This window comes from Thamnophis sirtalis, unplaced genomic scaffold, assembly GCF_051295495.1.
Source record: "Thamnophis sirtalis isolate CommonGarterSnake01/CBP01778 unplaced genomic scaffold, rThaSir2_p1.2 scaffold_1, whole genome shotgun sequence".
NCBI lineage: Eukaryota > Metazoa > Chordata > Lepidosauria > Squamata > Natricidae > Thamnophis > Thamnophis sirtalis.
This window is the reverse complement of record NW_028261381.1, coordinates 88,040,869-88,058,646: the sequence shown is the minus strand read 5'-3', so window position 1 is coordinate 88,058,646 and position 17,778 is coordinate 88,040,869. Positions and strand designations below refer to the sequence as shown.

The following is a 17,778-nucleotide window of genomic DNA, read 5'->3' as shown; positions in this document are numbered from 1 at the left end:
GATTTAGTTGCTCAAGGATTATTCTGAAATACTTTATTTGGGCTTTGGAAATAAAAACAAGAGTGCAGTCATTGATGAAAAAAGCAGTGCATGAGAACAGGACCAAGATTCCTCTGTAAACAACTTGAGCTGGAATGTGGCCTCAGATGTTATTCTATCACTTTGAACTGTGCATCACTGAAATGTTGGGGGGTGGGGGGATAGCTTAAAATAGGCAGGGGGTGGTAATCAGAAACTGTTGACTACTATAGATGGTGAGGCTGCTTCACTGCTGCAGTGAAATAAGCCAGAAGTACATGCAGTTAAGTGTATTCATTTTGCTCAAGGTCAGGCTGCTCAAAGTCGACTCTTAGTTTGTAAGTATAGTTACTGTCAAGAAGGCCTCAGCTATTACATGTGTAAAGGCAGTTTATTAAGATGGGCTGTATTTAATTGAAAAGCTTCATCTTACAAAAAGTTGGAGGAGGACGACGACATGGATGGGGGAGATGATCTGCCTAGCTCTACTCCCCCCCCCCCTTTATTCAAGGTTGAAAACATGATCTGGTTCAGCTGGCTGGTATAAATGTAAACAAACTGAAAATGGTAATGACTAAATATGCTAAATATGCTGATTGACAGATGTTATTGTTTTGGCCTTTGGGTTTTCTCAAGCAGCTTATCTAAACTGATAACTTTTTTCTTTTTCTTTTGAATAATAAAGTGGTGATATAATGGTTAAGGTGTTCAACCCAGGAGACCTAGATTCAAGTCTAGTTCACTTGGACATGAAAACTCATTGTTTGACTTTGGAACAGCCACACACTTTCAATCAAATCTGTGTTGTTGTGGGGGAAATTTTAAGGAGCAAGTAATATGTGCCACTAAAGGTTTATGGAGGAAGACAAAAATAAAAATATAATAAATATAAAAATAGGGCATTCCCATAGCTTTCTCGAATGCATCTCTTGTTTTTTGCTGCTTGCTATAGATAACATTTAATTTTTTTCTCTTAATCAAAGACATACTTTGGCTCATTTGCATAAATGTGTCCTTTTTTTCTTTCTTCTGCTTTAAGTCAATCTCTGATTACATTATTAGGCCTGGGCCTTCCAGCCTTTTGCAATATCAAAAGTGATACAAATATCAAGAGCTAATCTAATTTCCATCCAATTGCCCCGACTCTACCACAAAGTTAGTTACAGGATGCAAGTCGTAAAAGGGGAGTATAGAGTTAATTTAATTTCAAGCGGAAGGATGTTCCATAAAGTGGACACCTGAGCAGAGAAGGCATGTCTCCTGAGACTCAGCAAATGTAGGTTTGTAGCCAATAGGATCTGTAGCATGCCCTGTTTTTCCAGATCTAATGGAGGCAAGCTGATACAAGGGAGATGTCCCCCAGGTAGCCCACTGCCATGCCACAAAGGGTTTTAAAGATTAAAACCAGCGCCTTGAGTTGGACCTAGAAGCAAACGCACAGCCAGAGCAGTTTACAGAGCAGAAGTATAATATGCATTGTGCATAACTGCCTATGCTGGTTTATTCTGTACTAGTTGAAGTTTCCAGATGTTCTTCAGGATCAGGTCTATGTTGACTGCATAGTCCAATTTGGAGGTAATTAAAGCATGAATGACTGTAAGCAGGACCTGCCAATCCAAAACTGGCACAGTTGTTGCACAAGACGAAGCTGCACAAAGGACTTCTTGCTACAAATGCCATATGCTCATTTAGCAGGACTCATGATCCTATGAGGACCCCTGGATTGTACAGCCCTATCCAACACCAAAGATGTCATGGTCCTGGAACCAATGGGCCCCCAAAACCAAAGTTTTGCCTGGGTTCAATTGACGTTTCTTGTTCCTCATCCAGTCACAGCGTCCATATACCAGGATAAGATATTTATGGCATTGCTTAATTCGCTAGGGGTGGAGATATATAATTTGATATCATCAGCATACTGATGATGGGTATACTCTTAGAGAACCAGTTACACTTGTACAGACTTTCAAATGGGTGTTTGAGTAGAGCGTCTGCACCAAGAATAAGAATCTGGGCTCCATATTTAAGCCTGCCAATTTCATCCACAAAATGTTTTTATTTATAGAATCACTAGCTGCACTAAGATCTATAAATGCAGTAAACAGGTTTTTGCCATTTGTTAATTGTTTTGTTAAAAGATGTTAAAGTAAAACAATCATCTATTGTGGAGCACTCTGGTCTAAATTCAGCTTGTTTCTCTACTTACTTCCTTTCCATTACCCAATCTTGTGTTTTGCTCATCATATGTTTTGCATACATCTTAGCCACAATTCTAATAAGGTTTTATCGGTCTATAGTTTTTTGAGTCAGCTTTGTCCCCCTTTTTATGTAGGGGAACTATTCTGGCAACTTCCCATCCGACTGGAATGCAACCTGAACAGCTTTGCTAATAGTAGGGCACACCAATCAATATGAGTCTTAAAGAGCTCTGGAAGTAGAAAAACTTTTCCAGGCATCTTATTAGAGACATTGAAAGACAAATTTGATTTCTGATAGTTCAAAGACTAACATGTCATATGCATGTTTGCGTGAGAGACTCTGGTTAAGATTAGAAAATAGATTTGCATAAAAATCATCCCAAATCGAGGCTGGAATAGGAATGTTGAATTTGAATTTACATTCATTCAATAAATCTGATACAGCATTCCAGAAGAAAATTGAATTTGTGAAACTGGAAGTTTGCTGAAACTTCCAGATCTGATCTAATTCTACAAGGGGCTTTTTAAAAACTTAATAATTTATAGTCATTCCTAAAAAAATTTCAGCATGAGAACTTTGCGTGTATCTCCATTGAATTTAATTCTATCATTCTCTTCCAGTTTTAATAACTATCAAGAAAACTTATTCTGTCTTCTATTGTGTTAGCTTTCTAATAGTTATATTACATTCTAAGGGAAAAAAAGTAGGTTTACTCTAAAAAGATTTGTTTTTACAACTATGTGCTAATTTTGAGTGATTACTTTTAGGCAAAACTCAGCCAAAATAGGAGATGAGTAGCTCTGTCTTTTTTTCATTATTGATTATACTTTTTTCATTTGCACTGAGCAGGTAGTATTTTTCAATCTAGCTTTTATTTTGGGCATGGAAGAAAAATCTTTGTTTTTTGCTTTAGATTTTCTGACACCAACTTTATAAATACAGTTTATGTGTCTAGTTTTCCTTGGTGAGCTATCACTCTGTCTCCTGTATTTATCTTTTTTTAATTTTCAGATCTCTGCTAAGATTTTGTACATTGATTTATTCTTCATTTTTCCTACCCCTTCTTGGGAATTAGATTTTTAACATGATTTTTTTTGCATATTTTTCAAGTGGCTTTTAGAGAAGCATACAAACATTTTGTGTATGTAGATATGTAAATTCAAATTATTAATGCTTATATGCTTCAAATGATTGAAATGCTTAATTTCATATAAGATACTTTGACTTTTTAAAAACTACATATTTTATACAGATACTGGAAAATTCAAATAATGTGAAAATTGAAGACTCATAGTAGTTAAAGTCTGTTATAGAAAGCATACGTTTGTGCTTGGGAAATGCAGGGATAATAGAAATGGTAATATACCCCAGTCCTGGTCAATGTTGATAGAAAAGATGATAAAAATTGTAGCCCAGTAGTATCTGGTTAGCTGTACATTTTCCTGTTACAGTATGTATCAGAGATTACGAGGTTTACCACACCAAGAAGCACACCTGATACTGATAGAATGCTAACATTGCAATCTGGTTGAGAAATGCAAGTTTCTCGTGTTTCAGAACTAGCAGTAGCAGAAGACATGAAACTACACACACACACACACACACACACACATACACACACACACGAACGCACACACACAGTGTATATTTACTAATCTTTATTTAAGCTGTGTCTTGAACCTTTAAGACCTAATGAATTTACAATTTGTATAGAACCTATTTCTCTTAAGCTTACTACTTATTCTGTTTCTTTCTATTTTATGTAAAATATTGCTGATCTTTTGTGTAACAAACCACTTCCATGGACTTTTATTAACAAATTAGTATTTTTTTATTAACAAATTAGTAATTTTTATAATTCTTACAATTTTTATAGAAATTAATCTTTCTGTAAGCTAGAAGCTAATGGTTCTTTTCTGTTTTGTCTTAACACTTTCTTCTTTGCTTAGCAAGATATTAAAATGTTCTTTCAAAAAGAAGCTATTACATATTATAATATTAATTGTATATTTTAATCTGGAACATTAATGTCGAATTTTGATCCAATCTTGGGTTTTAAATACCTGTTGAAATATCGACAAGCCAGAGTTCATACAAAAGTTAAATACAGGAGAGTTACTTCTATAGCTTTTATCATACCACATCATACCAGATTCGTGACTGCAAATAGGTAGCATATAAATTTAATAAATAAATAAAGTAATAACAAATGTTACCAAGAGATGTCAACTAGGAGAATTTGACCAGAATGCATTCTTGGCTTGTTTATATAATGCACTAAGCCATTGTTTGCTTAACAATGTCATTGTTAATTGTTAATTGTCATTGAATAAACCACAGTTCATTAGATTAAATAAATGGGTTTACAAGCCCATTCAAAGTCGGAGGTGGAATTACTTTGAAATAAGCTTATAACTTAATAAGACATATGAACTCAGCCATTGTTAAATGGTACACTAAAGAGTTATGCTGCCTCAGCTAATTTAGCTAAGATACCTTTTTAAAGTTAAAGAAGTTGCTTAAGTTATTGGCTTTAGAAGATCACCACTGGTGGTAATTAGACAGAATAAGTGAAAACACACCCTAGATACGTGAAAGAGAATCAGTATTCTTAAATGTGAGTGGACCCATAGGAAAAATTAATGCAAAGAATATTATATGCCCCAAATGATAACCAAGATAACCTTATCCATTACTTTTGAAGATTTCAGTTGACTTGCCTTAAGGAAGAAAATAATTTAAGCAACACTAGAATGGGTATTTTATCCTTCTTGTACATTATTTATATTGGAAGGAGAAAGCCTTTTACTAGTGAACCAGAAATGTGAAATTTTCGAGGTGGGGACTAATTAACAAATCCATATCCTCTAGGGGTATGGATCTTAAACAAAGTCTGTTCTGGGCTTGCACAGCATATGACCCATTGGGCAACACATGGCCCACCAAATTGCCCTGTGCAGCCCATCAGTGTTTTTAAAAAACTCAATAAATTCACCACCAGATGTCGCCACCACCAGGAAGGATCTGCTTCTGCTGCCCATAAGAAACTGTGCCAAGCGCCTCCAATGCCTCCAGGCCTCACCGACATCACCAGCTCCAGTGTTGCCAGCGTTCCACTAGCCACCAAACAGCTGATCGACATGCCAGGTATTACTTTGCGGCCTGTGATAATTTTAAATTTATCAGTGTGGCCCTTTTTCATCCACAAGTTGTGCAGGCCTGATCTATTCAATACCCAATCTATATTCGCTGGTAAAAGCGAGGTAGTACAACTAGTTCTTGGGATGGTCTGAGGGAGTGCATATTGTAACAAGAACTGGTAATCTCTAGTAACCCTAGAAAGGCTAACTGACAAGTCATTTTTCCCTCTCTTTCTGTCTCAAAATAGATCTACCAGAATTCCACATGTTATTTATACAGTATGGAGGTCAAATAAGCATAATCAGCAACAGAGGCGCAAACACCCTCAGAAATCTTCATAGCAATAAACTAGTTGCATTAGCTTTTGTCCCCCCCCCTCCCCCTTCAAATCTTTTGTATGAGAATAGGAAATTGTGATTTAAATTTTACAAGCAAGCTATCACAGAAAAGAATTATCTCAGTTGGGGCTTCCAGTCTATGGAAGGTTCATAGGGAAAAATATGTCCCTCAAAAGGAGCTTTCTATCTAAAGCTAAGATAGCTTGTTGGCTTTAGAAGTTTAGAAGATCACCAGTGGTGGCAATACTCTCATGGGATGTAAAGAATCATCGTTTATGCTGAAATTTAACTATACTATTTTGTGATCGTAAATTCTAGTCTTACATTATATTTAATTAATTAATTTCTCTACGCCATCTCACCCTAGTGACATTGGGCAATTTAAAAAATAATTATATAATTTAAAACTATTGATAAAAAATTTGGATTTCAGTTTAGTAGGTAAACTAGAGTTACATGACTCTTGAGCATGGATGGAAACAATTTTAGGCCTGAACTAGCAGAGGAATTTCATGATAACATTTTGTAATAAGCATATAGAATAAGAAAAAAGCCTTGATAGTTGTTTTCTTGAAAGGATTAATTAATACTATCTCAGCATGGAGTTTAACCATCAATAGTGTACAGGTAGTTCTCGACTTAGAACAGTTTGTTTAGTAACCATTCGAAGTTACAGCAGCACTAAAAAATGTGACTAATGACCTTTGCAGCATCCCTTTGATCATGTGTTCAAAATTCAGATGCTTGGCAGCTGTTCATATTTATGACAGTTGCAGGGTCTCAGGGTCATGTGATCCCCTTTTGCAACCTTCTGACAAGCAAAGTCAATGTGGAAGCCAGATTCACTTAACATCAGAGTTACTAAGTTAACACCTGCAATGATGCACATAAGAACTGTGGCAAGAAAGGTAAAAAAATAGAGCAAAATTCACTTAGCAAATGTCTTGCTTAGCAACAGAATTTTTATGGTCAATTGTGTTTATAAGTCGAGGACAACTTGTATTAGTCCAAAAAAGGGGAATGCCTTTCTTAGGAAAATATACTAATTGTGTAGGTAAAACTATCCCTTATTAAAATTATATGAAAACATGAGAATCACTTAGTTGTATCAAAATATTATTGACTAATGGCATATATGTTTACTGAACTATATATTATCAGTTTTAAAGCATGATAGATTAGTAATCTGTATTGTTTTGTTTCTCTACTAAGTAAACACAGACATCAGAATGTAATACAAATTTTGGCCAGCATGTTGACTTCTACTCAGTCTGTCATAAAAGTTTCTGATGTTAATTTAGCATTTAAAATAACAGCTAGAAAATGTTCTGTCATGTATTCTGATGAATTGATTAACCAGCCACAAATTAATATTTTGTACAATACACTACTGCAGGGGTGTCAAACTCATGGCCTGCAACCCAGATGTGTCACACACTGGCCATGCCCACGTCTGGTTAAGCGAAGGGGAAAAATTGTGATATGCCACATGATGGCGCAAGTTTGACATCCCTGCACTACTGCAACTCCTTACAGGAGAAGCTAACATCTGCAAACACAACACCTGAATGTAACGGAATGGGGCTGTTCACCTCATACCGTTGGCCGCGCCTGTTTCACCATCAGGGTTGTGCCTCCGCCATTGGCTCCTAACGTTTCTCCTCCGCTGACACCCCCCTAGTTGTTCGCCATGGCCAATAAGCCCCAGTCCCTCCATCCCAGTCCCTTTGCCATGTCCCATTCGCCGAAATACCACATACCAACACCATCTGGTTTTGCTTTCAAAATTAGCCATGTTTGGTATCTGTGAGCTCTCCTGGTTGTCTCCTTTCTACATACCAACACCATCCTACTTTGCTTTCCAAATTAGCCATGTTTACTATCTGTGAGATCTGGTGGCGGGTTCCAGAAGTGGAACTCTGATGGCGAAGCAGGTGCGGCCAAGGGTACGAGATGAACAGTCCTAGATCCTGAACGTAATTTTTAAAATCAATGGAAATATCACCTGCAGAACTTTAACTTTTTAAAAAAACCCTTTCTTAGATGAATAAATCCCAGGTACTCTTGCCTGCCAGCATATAGGGAAGGGTGCCATCACTTGAAAGCTCATATAAACTTTTCTAAATTTAGTGATTAAAAGTAATAATTACATACAGTCTTAAAGCAAGATGGAAGATTGACCCACAAGTTTTGTTAAAAGAAAATTAGAAGACAACATAATCCAAGAAACTTTGTTAAGTATGCAAGGGACTAAGGAACAGTGGCAAAAGATTTGCTCAAATGTGCCTTCTTTCAAAAATTACGAAAATAGAAGATACCCATTCATACAAATTGGAATGCATCAAAATGTTGCAACTTAGTTTATAAATTAGACTTTCCAAACTGTTAAAAAGTGTATGGTCTTATACTAAAATCCTCTTGTGATAAGATGTTGTTATTCACTTTCTGTGAGCTATGCCTGTATGATCATCAAAAAACATTTGCTTCTGATAATATAATCTGAGCCCCACATGTATGATTAACATGTCAATCTAAACATTATTGGGAAAATATACACTCATGCTAATTAGAGGCTGCAGGAAAAATCCCTGATTTATCTTGGGCATGCAGAAGTGGGGCTTCTTATACATTGCTTCCATCAACAGAGCATGTTTCCTTGAGGGTTGTCCTTGCTCCTCGTTTATGATAGTTGAGAACAAAACGTGACACCTGAAACAAGCGATACAAATTGATTTACATTATTGAGAAATTATATTTGTGGAATATTGCTTCTTTTAACACAATATCTCCTTTTGCAAAATCTCTGGAAATGTAATACTTCCAGTAGAACGGAGTAAAAAGATGTAGATTTTGACTCTTTCCAGAAAGACTAACAAGACAAAGGAAGGTTTACTATAAAAGATCATGTGCATTTTATCGTGACCCGTCAAAAGCGCGTTCCACAAAAGCGCGGTCGACGAAATCGCGTATGTGACGTCATCACAACGCGATGAAAAAGATCGAAAAATTGAAATAAAAATTAAATTACAGCAAGCCGATTCACATAAAGGTAAGGGTTAGGTTAAGGGTTAGGGTTAGGGTTAGGTTAAGAGTTAGGGTTAGGGTTAGAGCGTTAGCGTTACATTTAGCGTTAGGTTAAGGGTTAGCGTTAGGTTTTTCGTTACGTTAAGGGTTAGGTTTAGGGTTAGGTTAAAGGTAAGGTTTAGGGTTAGGTTTAGGGTTAAGTTTGGGGGGGTTAGGGGAAGGTTTTAGCTTTATTTTTACATTTTTCGATCTTTTTCGATCTTTTTCGTCGCGCTGTGATGACGTCACATACGCGCTTTCGTCGACCGCGATTTTGTCGTCCGCGGTTTTGTGGTAGAACCCATTTTATACAGGTAGTCCTTGAGTTATGACAACAGTTGGGATTGGGATTGCTGTGACTAAGTGATGTCATAAAGCAGAATGTCACATGACACATTGCTTAGTAGTGGCAATCTAGACAGTCCCGGCATGTGTGTGTGAAACTTGGAGGTCATTAAAACAGGAAACAGAGTCCCAGGTAAAGAGTGCAGAGGTACTACAGGAAGATGGAGAATATTCTGGAAAGCCTGGTGCAAATTGCATGTGAATAAGGGAGTGGACCAGTGGTGGGTTTCAAAAATTGTTCGAACCTACTCTGTGGGTGTGGCCTCCTTTGTGGGAGTGGCTTGCCACCCATGTGACCGGATGGGAGTGGCTTGCCGCCCATGTGACCGGATATGAAGATGCCGACGACACTTGTCAGAACCACCTTAAATTACCTCACACACAGCACTGACATGCATAAAAATATGATGTAAACTTGTTTTTTAAAAGGCATCTTTGGTTTGCGTTAAGACAACTTCAACACCCGCAGTGTTCTGATTGCACCACAAATGCAGTAGTTATCCTTACCTTTCACAGAGGCACTGAGTTTTATAAATATGAGCATGATAGTGTAGAATAATCATATCCAAGGACCAGTGGTGGGTTTCAAAAAAAAAATTGGAACCTCTTCTGTAGGTGTGGCCTGCTTTCCGGGTCCACTGGTGGAACCTCTTCTAACCGGTTCGGTAGCTTTGATGAACCGGTTCTAACTGGTAGGAACCCACCTCTGGAGTGGAGGTGCTGTAGATGTGTGCAAAATTCAGGAAGAAAGGCAGGCACCATGTGTATAAGCAAAAGGAAAAAAGAGAAAGTGGTGCATGCGTGTATGCAAGTAAGGAGGGAAGAAGGGAGTGCCCTATAAATGCAGAAAGGCATGGGGGAGATGTATCCAAGGGACTTAATGAGTTTCCTTGCTATTTCCCATTGACTTTGCTTGTTGAAAAATGGCACGGAAGATCACAAATGGCAATCACATGACTATGAGACATTGCAGCTGATTGTAAGTCTGAGCTGGTTGCCAAGTGCCTGAATTTTTTTCATGTGATTGTAGGATGCTGTAACAACTGGAACTTTAAGGGTCAGTTATTAGTCCCGTCATTCAGCGCCATCATAATTATGAACAGTTAAGTGAAGGCTACTTCTACATACGTTTGGCAGCATTACAGGGTGGGGAATGGGTGGGCAGATAAATGGAATGAATGGATAAATGAAGACTAACTGGTTCAGTTCAGTCTTTATACCCTTCCTTTTTCCCTCCCTCTCCAGAGAGGTCAGCTTCCAGGTAATTTACACTTGGAAATTTGCAGGTACATATGCCATTAATTTTTGGTGATAAGCATTTTGGAGTCACAGATAGCCTATCCAGAATCCATAAACATGTTAATTGTAATTGCTAGGAACTACATTTCCATTAATCATAGTATATATGATTGTGTGAAAAAACATATTTCATAGAGATTGTTGAAAAATAAGTATGAATATGTGATTTCATTATGGTTAAATTTGGGATATTGTGCACAATCTTAGGCACCATACTTCAGAAAGGACATTGCACAACTAGAAAGGTACAGCAAGTGGTAAGTCAAATGATGAACTCCAATAGAAATATTTCAGTTTTTAATAAATCTGTCTATTCACTGGTGTGAAGCATGAACTAGTACAAAATGTGAAGTATGTTAATTTGTTTTAAAGATAAATAAAGTAGGAAGTTGTACAAAGCATATTAAATCATCATGTAAAAGAAATGAATAGAGTAATTTTATATTAATTCATGAATCTACCCAGAATATTGAAAACATTCCAGAGTGATGACATAAGGGTATTTGTCATCCTCAGAAATATTTTTTCTTCTTCCATAAAGATTATACTAAAAATAACTGTTACATCATTTCAGACATAGTTAAACTATTTAAATTAAAAAGCAAAGGAATCAACCACAACAAAGACCTTTCGCTGCTACCATTTTTGGCTTTTCATGGGAAATTTCTTCACCGTGAGTGTCAGATTACATTAGGGTGTGAAGCGTAAATTTGAAATATTTAGGAGTTCTATTTTTCAAGATGGCATGAATTAAAGTTTCTGAGTTAACAGCTGCCTTTGGTATTCCTTTTGCAAACCGTTTGAAGAGTCATTTTTATTTGCATGGCACCCAAACATTTTTGAAAATTCAGTTATTGTTACTATATTGTAATAAATGTCCAGAGAAAATAATGAATGGGGTATTTTAATAAATAAAAATTCAGATTGCACCTGTCAGATATAAGGTGAATTCTTCATAGTCTTTTAATACAGAAAAGAGACGATGTGTTTACATGCTAACTATCAATTCAGAAAAGCATAGCTCAAACATTGAATTCCTCAAATAGTTTATCCAGAAGTAAGATAATATCCAGTAGGCAACGTCAGTGACATGTAACTGAATTAAATTAAAGGATTCACATTTGAAAAAGGAAGAGGAAGACAGAAAGCCTATGTGGCTTGATATTTCAATATTATATGTATGTTCTTGTTATTATTTATATATAAAACTAAGGCAACAAGCCATTGTGCCACTTCTGTTTTTAGAGCACCAGAAATCATATTGGGTTTGCCGTTCTGTGAAGCCATAGACATGTGGTCATTGGGCTGTGTGATTGCTGAACTATTCCTTGGATGGCCACTATATCCAGGAGCCCTTGAATACGATCAGGTAAAAGATACTGCACTGGTGCTATAAGAATATTTATTTTTCTGGTACAGACTGGTATAGAGTTAGACTGAATTGAATAAAGAGTTTCATTTATATACAGATGAATAATGTAATTTGAAAAGCAAAATTATGACAAGTAGCTATTATATAACTTAAACATATAACATATACCTTTAGTTTATATCAGTGCCACTCATTGTACATCTCTATATCATTCCAGGCTTGCAAGGATAGAAAGATCTGCAGCTATGTGTTTTTTAATTATGTCAGTAGTATTATTCATTATTATTTAGCCAATTTATATAGCCACCTGTTCTGACACCCCTGGCCTGTGAATAAACCAGAACACAGGCTTGGCTGTTTGCCATTATTTAATTACTGAGATAACAGTTCCTTTGGCTGAGGGCTCAGACAACTCACATTCAATAGCATAGCCTGGCAGCAACCCAGATAGTTCAAATGAAGCAATGCGGATAATCCAAACGAACAGACACGGCTAGAATACAGACAGATTTTCTTCACTACTAATTCGAACGGTTGTTTCCTGCAAATGTCCCCTCCCAACACCTCACTTATAAACTCTCTTGGGAGGGGCCAATCCACAACCACCTGTGCTTAATTATCTTCTGTGAGTCTGTCTACGGAATTGCTGCTTCCGTTTCTCAGCACTTCTCAATCGAGCATCAGGGACAAACTGCCTTTGATCTTCCCCACTGCTCCATGCTTCAGGCACCTCCTGGTGGCCAACCAGCCTCTCTTGTCCTTGCTCTGAGTCTGAACCCTGCACAGGATCCCCCACATCTTCCGGTTCACCGACAAAAGGGCGAACGACAAAAGTGGGCCCGACTAAACTGCGGTGTCTAAAGCACGCCGACAAATGAGCGCTGAAGTGCGGCAACAACAGCGCGACGGCAGAAGCGCGCTGTAAACCTAACCCTAAACCTAACCCTTACCTTAACTTAAATCACGCTTCTGTCGGAGCGCTGTTGTCGCCATGTTGATGACGTCGCGTTGATGACATTGCGGTTTTAGTGCCGCGGTTTTGTCGGCACGTTTTTGTCGTGCGCGCATTTGTCGGGTCACGACATCTTCCATGGCAGGCTCATATGGTTCCTCACTATCCGAGTCCATCAGCAGCTCAACCGGATCCTGCTGGCCACAACAGCACCCATTTCACAAAAAGTGACTCTGGAGAACTTACAAGAATAATAATTAAAACCATATCACAATATAAAACCACGTCACTTTTTTTTTTATTTAAACCATTAAACGGTTGCAGGAACTGGGTATGTCTAGTTTAATGAAAAGGGGAGACATGATAGCAGTGTTCCAATTTCTCAGAGGTTGCCACAAAGAAGAGGGAGTCAAACTATTCTCCAAAGCACCTGAGGGTAGAACAAGAAGCAATGGGTGGAAATTAATCAAGGAGAGAAGCAACTTAGAACTGAGGAGAAATTTCCTGAGAGAACAATTAATCAGTGGAACAGCTTGCCTCCAGAAGTTGTGAATGCCCCAACACTGGAAGTCTTTAAGAAGATGTTGGAGAGCCGTTTGTCTGAAATGGTATAGGGTTTCCTGCCTAGGCAGGGGGTTGGACTAGAAGACCTCCAAGGTCCCTTACAACTCTGCTATTGTATTGTATTGTATTTATAAAGCTGCCCATCTTATAACCAACTCTGGGCAGCTCCCAATCACAACTTAAAACAACAAACAAAATTATTTTGAAAGTAAACACATTTTTAAAAATTTAAAAACCCCAAAACTTGGCACCAAGCCATACTTCTGATGTGTAAATTTCTAATATTATCCCATTGCCTGGGGGAAGGGGGAGTGAAGTGTTCAAAGTTTTTACGGATTACTTAGGAGGAGAGAGGCACAATATTCCATAGGGATCAGCATTTTGATTTGCACCTGGAAAGAAACTGGAAGGTGGTGCAGCTCATGCAACATAGGTATAACATGGGAAAATCTGGAGGCCGCATTATTGTGCACATTGCTTCATTCTGGGTCAGTTCAAGTGGCAGTTCATGGCAGCTCCGCATCGAGCGCATTGCAGTAATCCAAACAGGAGGTGATCATAGCATGAATGACTATGAGCAAGGCCTCGAGGTCCAGAAAGGACACTATTGGTGCACTAAACAAATATATGCAGCATCCCCTAACCAGGACTGCCACCTGCCCTTTGAGCAGGAACTGTGACTCCAGCAGGATTCCCAAATCACACAGCAGCTCAGGCAAGGGAAGTGCCAACCCAAGGGACGTGTCTTCTAGGTGGGGGGGAGAGGGGGAGACAGATGGACAAAAAAACATAGCCACTCCACCTTGCCAGGTTTGAGCCAAAACTACTACTTTTCCATTCAGACTCTTACAGCCTTCAGGCATTTGGCTAGCACCGCCAGAGCATCATTAGTCTAACTAAGAATGGAGATACCATCAACATACTGATGATACCAAATGGACGAGCTCCCCTAGCAGTTATATGTAGATGTTAAAAAGAAAAGGTGAAATTCTTGAGCCATGGGACACCCCATATTGCAAGGGGCTATGGCCTTCCGCCTATGGAGGAAGGAGGAGAACCACTGTAACACAGGGTCTTCCATTCCCAACCCCCGAAGCCAGTACACAAGGCTATTATGTTCAATGATATCAAAAGCCTCTGAGTGGTCTAGAAGGACCAGAATGGTCACACCACCTCCATCCTGAGTTCTCCAGAGATCATCAAGTGTGACCAATATCATTTCAGTGTTGTGCCCTGGCCTAAATCCAGATTGAAAAGAATCCAGATAATGCGTTCCGTCCAGGGCCCTTTGTAGTGTGTGCCAATAACCCTTTCAACAACCTTTTCTAAAAGGAAGATTGGAGACTGTCCAAAGTTGTGGGGTTCATGGATGGCCTCTTGAGAAGAAGGTGCACTTCCACCTCCTTTATGACAGGTGGCACCATTCTCTTCCTGTAAAGAGGCATTAATCACTGTCTGGACTCAACTACATGCCATTTCGCAGATGGGGCATGGATCTAGAAACATGACTGAGTTCACAGTCCCAAAGAATTTCTCACCTTCCTCAAGAGCAACTGACTCTTACTCCTCTCAGATAACCAGGGTCCGGCTCTCACCTCTCTAAAATATGTTAGATTTCAGATATTTCAAAATTGTTGAAGTGTTTAGTTAAAACAACCCCGGATACTGCCTCTGTTTAAATTAAAGATTAATTTCTGCTTAAATAAAATGCAAAATTCAAATATTCTGTTACAGCCTGGATTTGATCCATCTTTGTTGTGATATTCTATAATTATATTACATACAGTGAAGTGCTTGTTTAGGTTCTAAAATTGATAGGAGTGTATGCATTGCTGAAAAAAGTGCTGTGATACTTTTATCTCTATAGATTCGCTACATTTCACAAACACAAGGATTGCCTGTGGAGCAATTATTGAATCTTGGAACGAAGACCACACGATTTTTCTGTAGAGAAAAAGATGCACCATATTCTGGTTGGAGATTAAAGGTAGTGATAGTCCTCATGAGAACAAGTTCCTGTGTTCTATGCTTTTGGCTATGTATTTTGGAAATAATTTACCGAGCCATACAAGAGATACTTTGTCACTATTCTCTCTGAAATGTCTGCCCTTTCTGGATAATGATTTGGAAAACACAATTTTGCTGTGGATTGTTTGGTTTGTTTCCCAACAATGAACATTGGGATTCAAGCAGAAGTAATGTTCAGTTGAATTTATATACAATAGCAATTGGATGCAGCTTTAGTGCCATTATTTGGTTCAAAACATCCTGGACACTGCATAACAATATAACTTGTACTTGTAAAGAAAATTATTTTTCAAACAACATAAAGGCTTCAAGGCTTATAAAAGCAGCAGATTATCAAGAAAATGTAAGTCTTATACGGGTGTGTAAAGAGGGATTCTTTTAATTTATGAAGCAGCAGAACTCTGCTTCAGTAACTAACCTCCAGAATTGACTACTACAATGCACTCTACATGTTGCTGCCTTTGAAGACTATCTGAAGCTACATTGGTGCAAAATGTACTGGCTTGTTTATTGACCAGTAAAATACACCTTCAATTTTGTGTTTGCTGCAGTGGTTTCTGGTAAGCTTCTAAATATAAATCAAAGTGCTAATGTTAACCTATGAAGCCCAGATGCTTCCAGTATTGCCTACTTCGGTTAGAAGTGACTTGTCTAATTTGCATCCCCCAAAAATTAGGATGTTAAAGGTTTGTCTCAGTCTTCTCCATCTCTGTTAAATGTCTTTTCCTCTGAAAGTTCAGTTGGAATACATTTGGATTGACTTAGAAGAGTAATTAAGATGGAGCTTTTTGGAATATCTGTTTGAATGGGAATGCCAGGTAGATTGTTGATTTTGTACTGTGATGGTATCTTACGTTATAATTGTTAATTTTATATTATGAATTTTGTGCATTTTATTTATTTAAGTGGTTGATTGTTTTTATAGATTTTATAAACTTCTGGAGCCTTACAATCATCAATACAAAGTTTTTCATTCTTCTAAATAAAGTTTTCCATTGTGAAAAGCCTTTTCGATGTTATATATATATCCATTTATTATGAAGGAGACTGAGATAGTTTTGATTTATTCATGAAAGAACATTAGGAATTAGCATACTGTGGAGTTAACACTGAACTGAAAGATAATGCTGTGTTCAAAAATCTTATAACTAATGGACCTTCCATTAGGAGACCTTATCAATAGAGGCAGTCCTCAACTTAAAACTACAATTGGGAAATATTTCTGGTCATAAGTTGTTTTGGTGAAGCATCCACCTGATTGTACCTGATTTTATGACATATTTTGCAGCAATCATTAAGCGAATCACCATAGTCATTAGCTAATTTGCGTTTGTTAACCAAACTAGTCATAAATGTGAACCCATTATTTTTTGAATGGGCATTTTTTTTTGCCAAAAACTGGCAAAAATGCAGAAATTTGCAAAAGAGTCACAAGTTGTGGTTATGTGACCATAGGATTTTGCAACCAGTCATAAAGGTGAGCCCATTGTCAAACACCCAAAATGTGATTACATGACACCTGGAGTTAATGGAGCACTTTTTATATTTGGAAATGTCCATATTTTTCAATAGTAAAAAGATAGCATAGTACTGTAATCTCTACTGTTCAGTTTTCTGCACTGAACACTAGTATATTAAGAATAATATATGCATCTTTCCCCTACCTTCACATTTCTGAAGACACTGGAAGAACATGAAGGTGAAACAGGTATGAAATCCAAAGAAGCCCGGAAATACATTTTCAACTGTTTGGATGATATAGTGCATGTGAGTACATGTGTATACATTGAAATATTTTGTATTAAGAGCCTTTTACCTCTTATTTATTGTGTAGTAAATGTTCTCTGTTCACTTTCAAAGTTATCCCTTTTGTTTTATCTGGAGCTTTGCTTACAGGGGGCACTTTGAATAGCATGATATCCAGATTTATGTATTCATCTGCATGTTCTATCACTGCATGTGAAATTAATGGAATTTTTTAAAGTAATTCGGTTTGCCTCTTGCCTCAATACCATCCCATATTGTTAATAATGTATAAAAATTCCATGCCTCCAAGAATTTTGAAAATCTAGATGTGAAAAGTTATTTCTTTGCCATTTTTAGCATCCTTTGTTTTATAGTGTGAATTATCCTTTGTTATAATACCATTAAACTAATATAAACTAACATTAAAGTGGGGCTGGTCTTTAATTTGGCACTTGAAGAACACTTGTTTCTTTATTATGCCTGTTTATATCTGTGATACTTTCAAGTTATTTTGTTATTAACAGTTCCTATATTTCTTTCACCATTGCTGTTTATCAGTAGGCTATATTACAGTATATAACAGTGTAACAGTAGGTTATATTTCCTACTGTAGTATAACGTTATTGAACTTGATCCAGTTCACCATATTGAAGTCTGAAAGCCTCCCTACCATATTGGGTAACTTTTAGTCAGTTGCACTCTCTTCCCAGTTT

At 37.5% G+C, this 17,778-nt stretch overlaps 1 protein-coding gene across 4 annotated transcripts in view; it reads left to right on the top strand.

Moving 5' to 3' along the window:
- The window catches only part of HIPK3 (homeodomain interacting protein kinase 3), a 76,960-nt gene that overhangs the window by 40,226 nt on the left and 18,956 nt on the right, over window positions 1–17,778 (top strand). For all 4 annotated transcript variants that reach the window (XM_087718454.1, XM_087718462.1, XM_087718470.1 and 1 more), the window contains exons 3-5: window positions 11,649–11,772; window positions 15,159–15,278; window positions 17,000–17,086. In XM_087718454.1, the coding sequence (XP_087574580.1) occupies window positions 11,649–11,772; window positions 15,159–15,278; window positions 17,000–17,086 (331 nt within the window). The remainder of the gene's footprint in view (window positions 1–11,648; window positions 11,773–15,158; window positions 15,279–16,999; window positions 17,087–17,778) is intronic.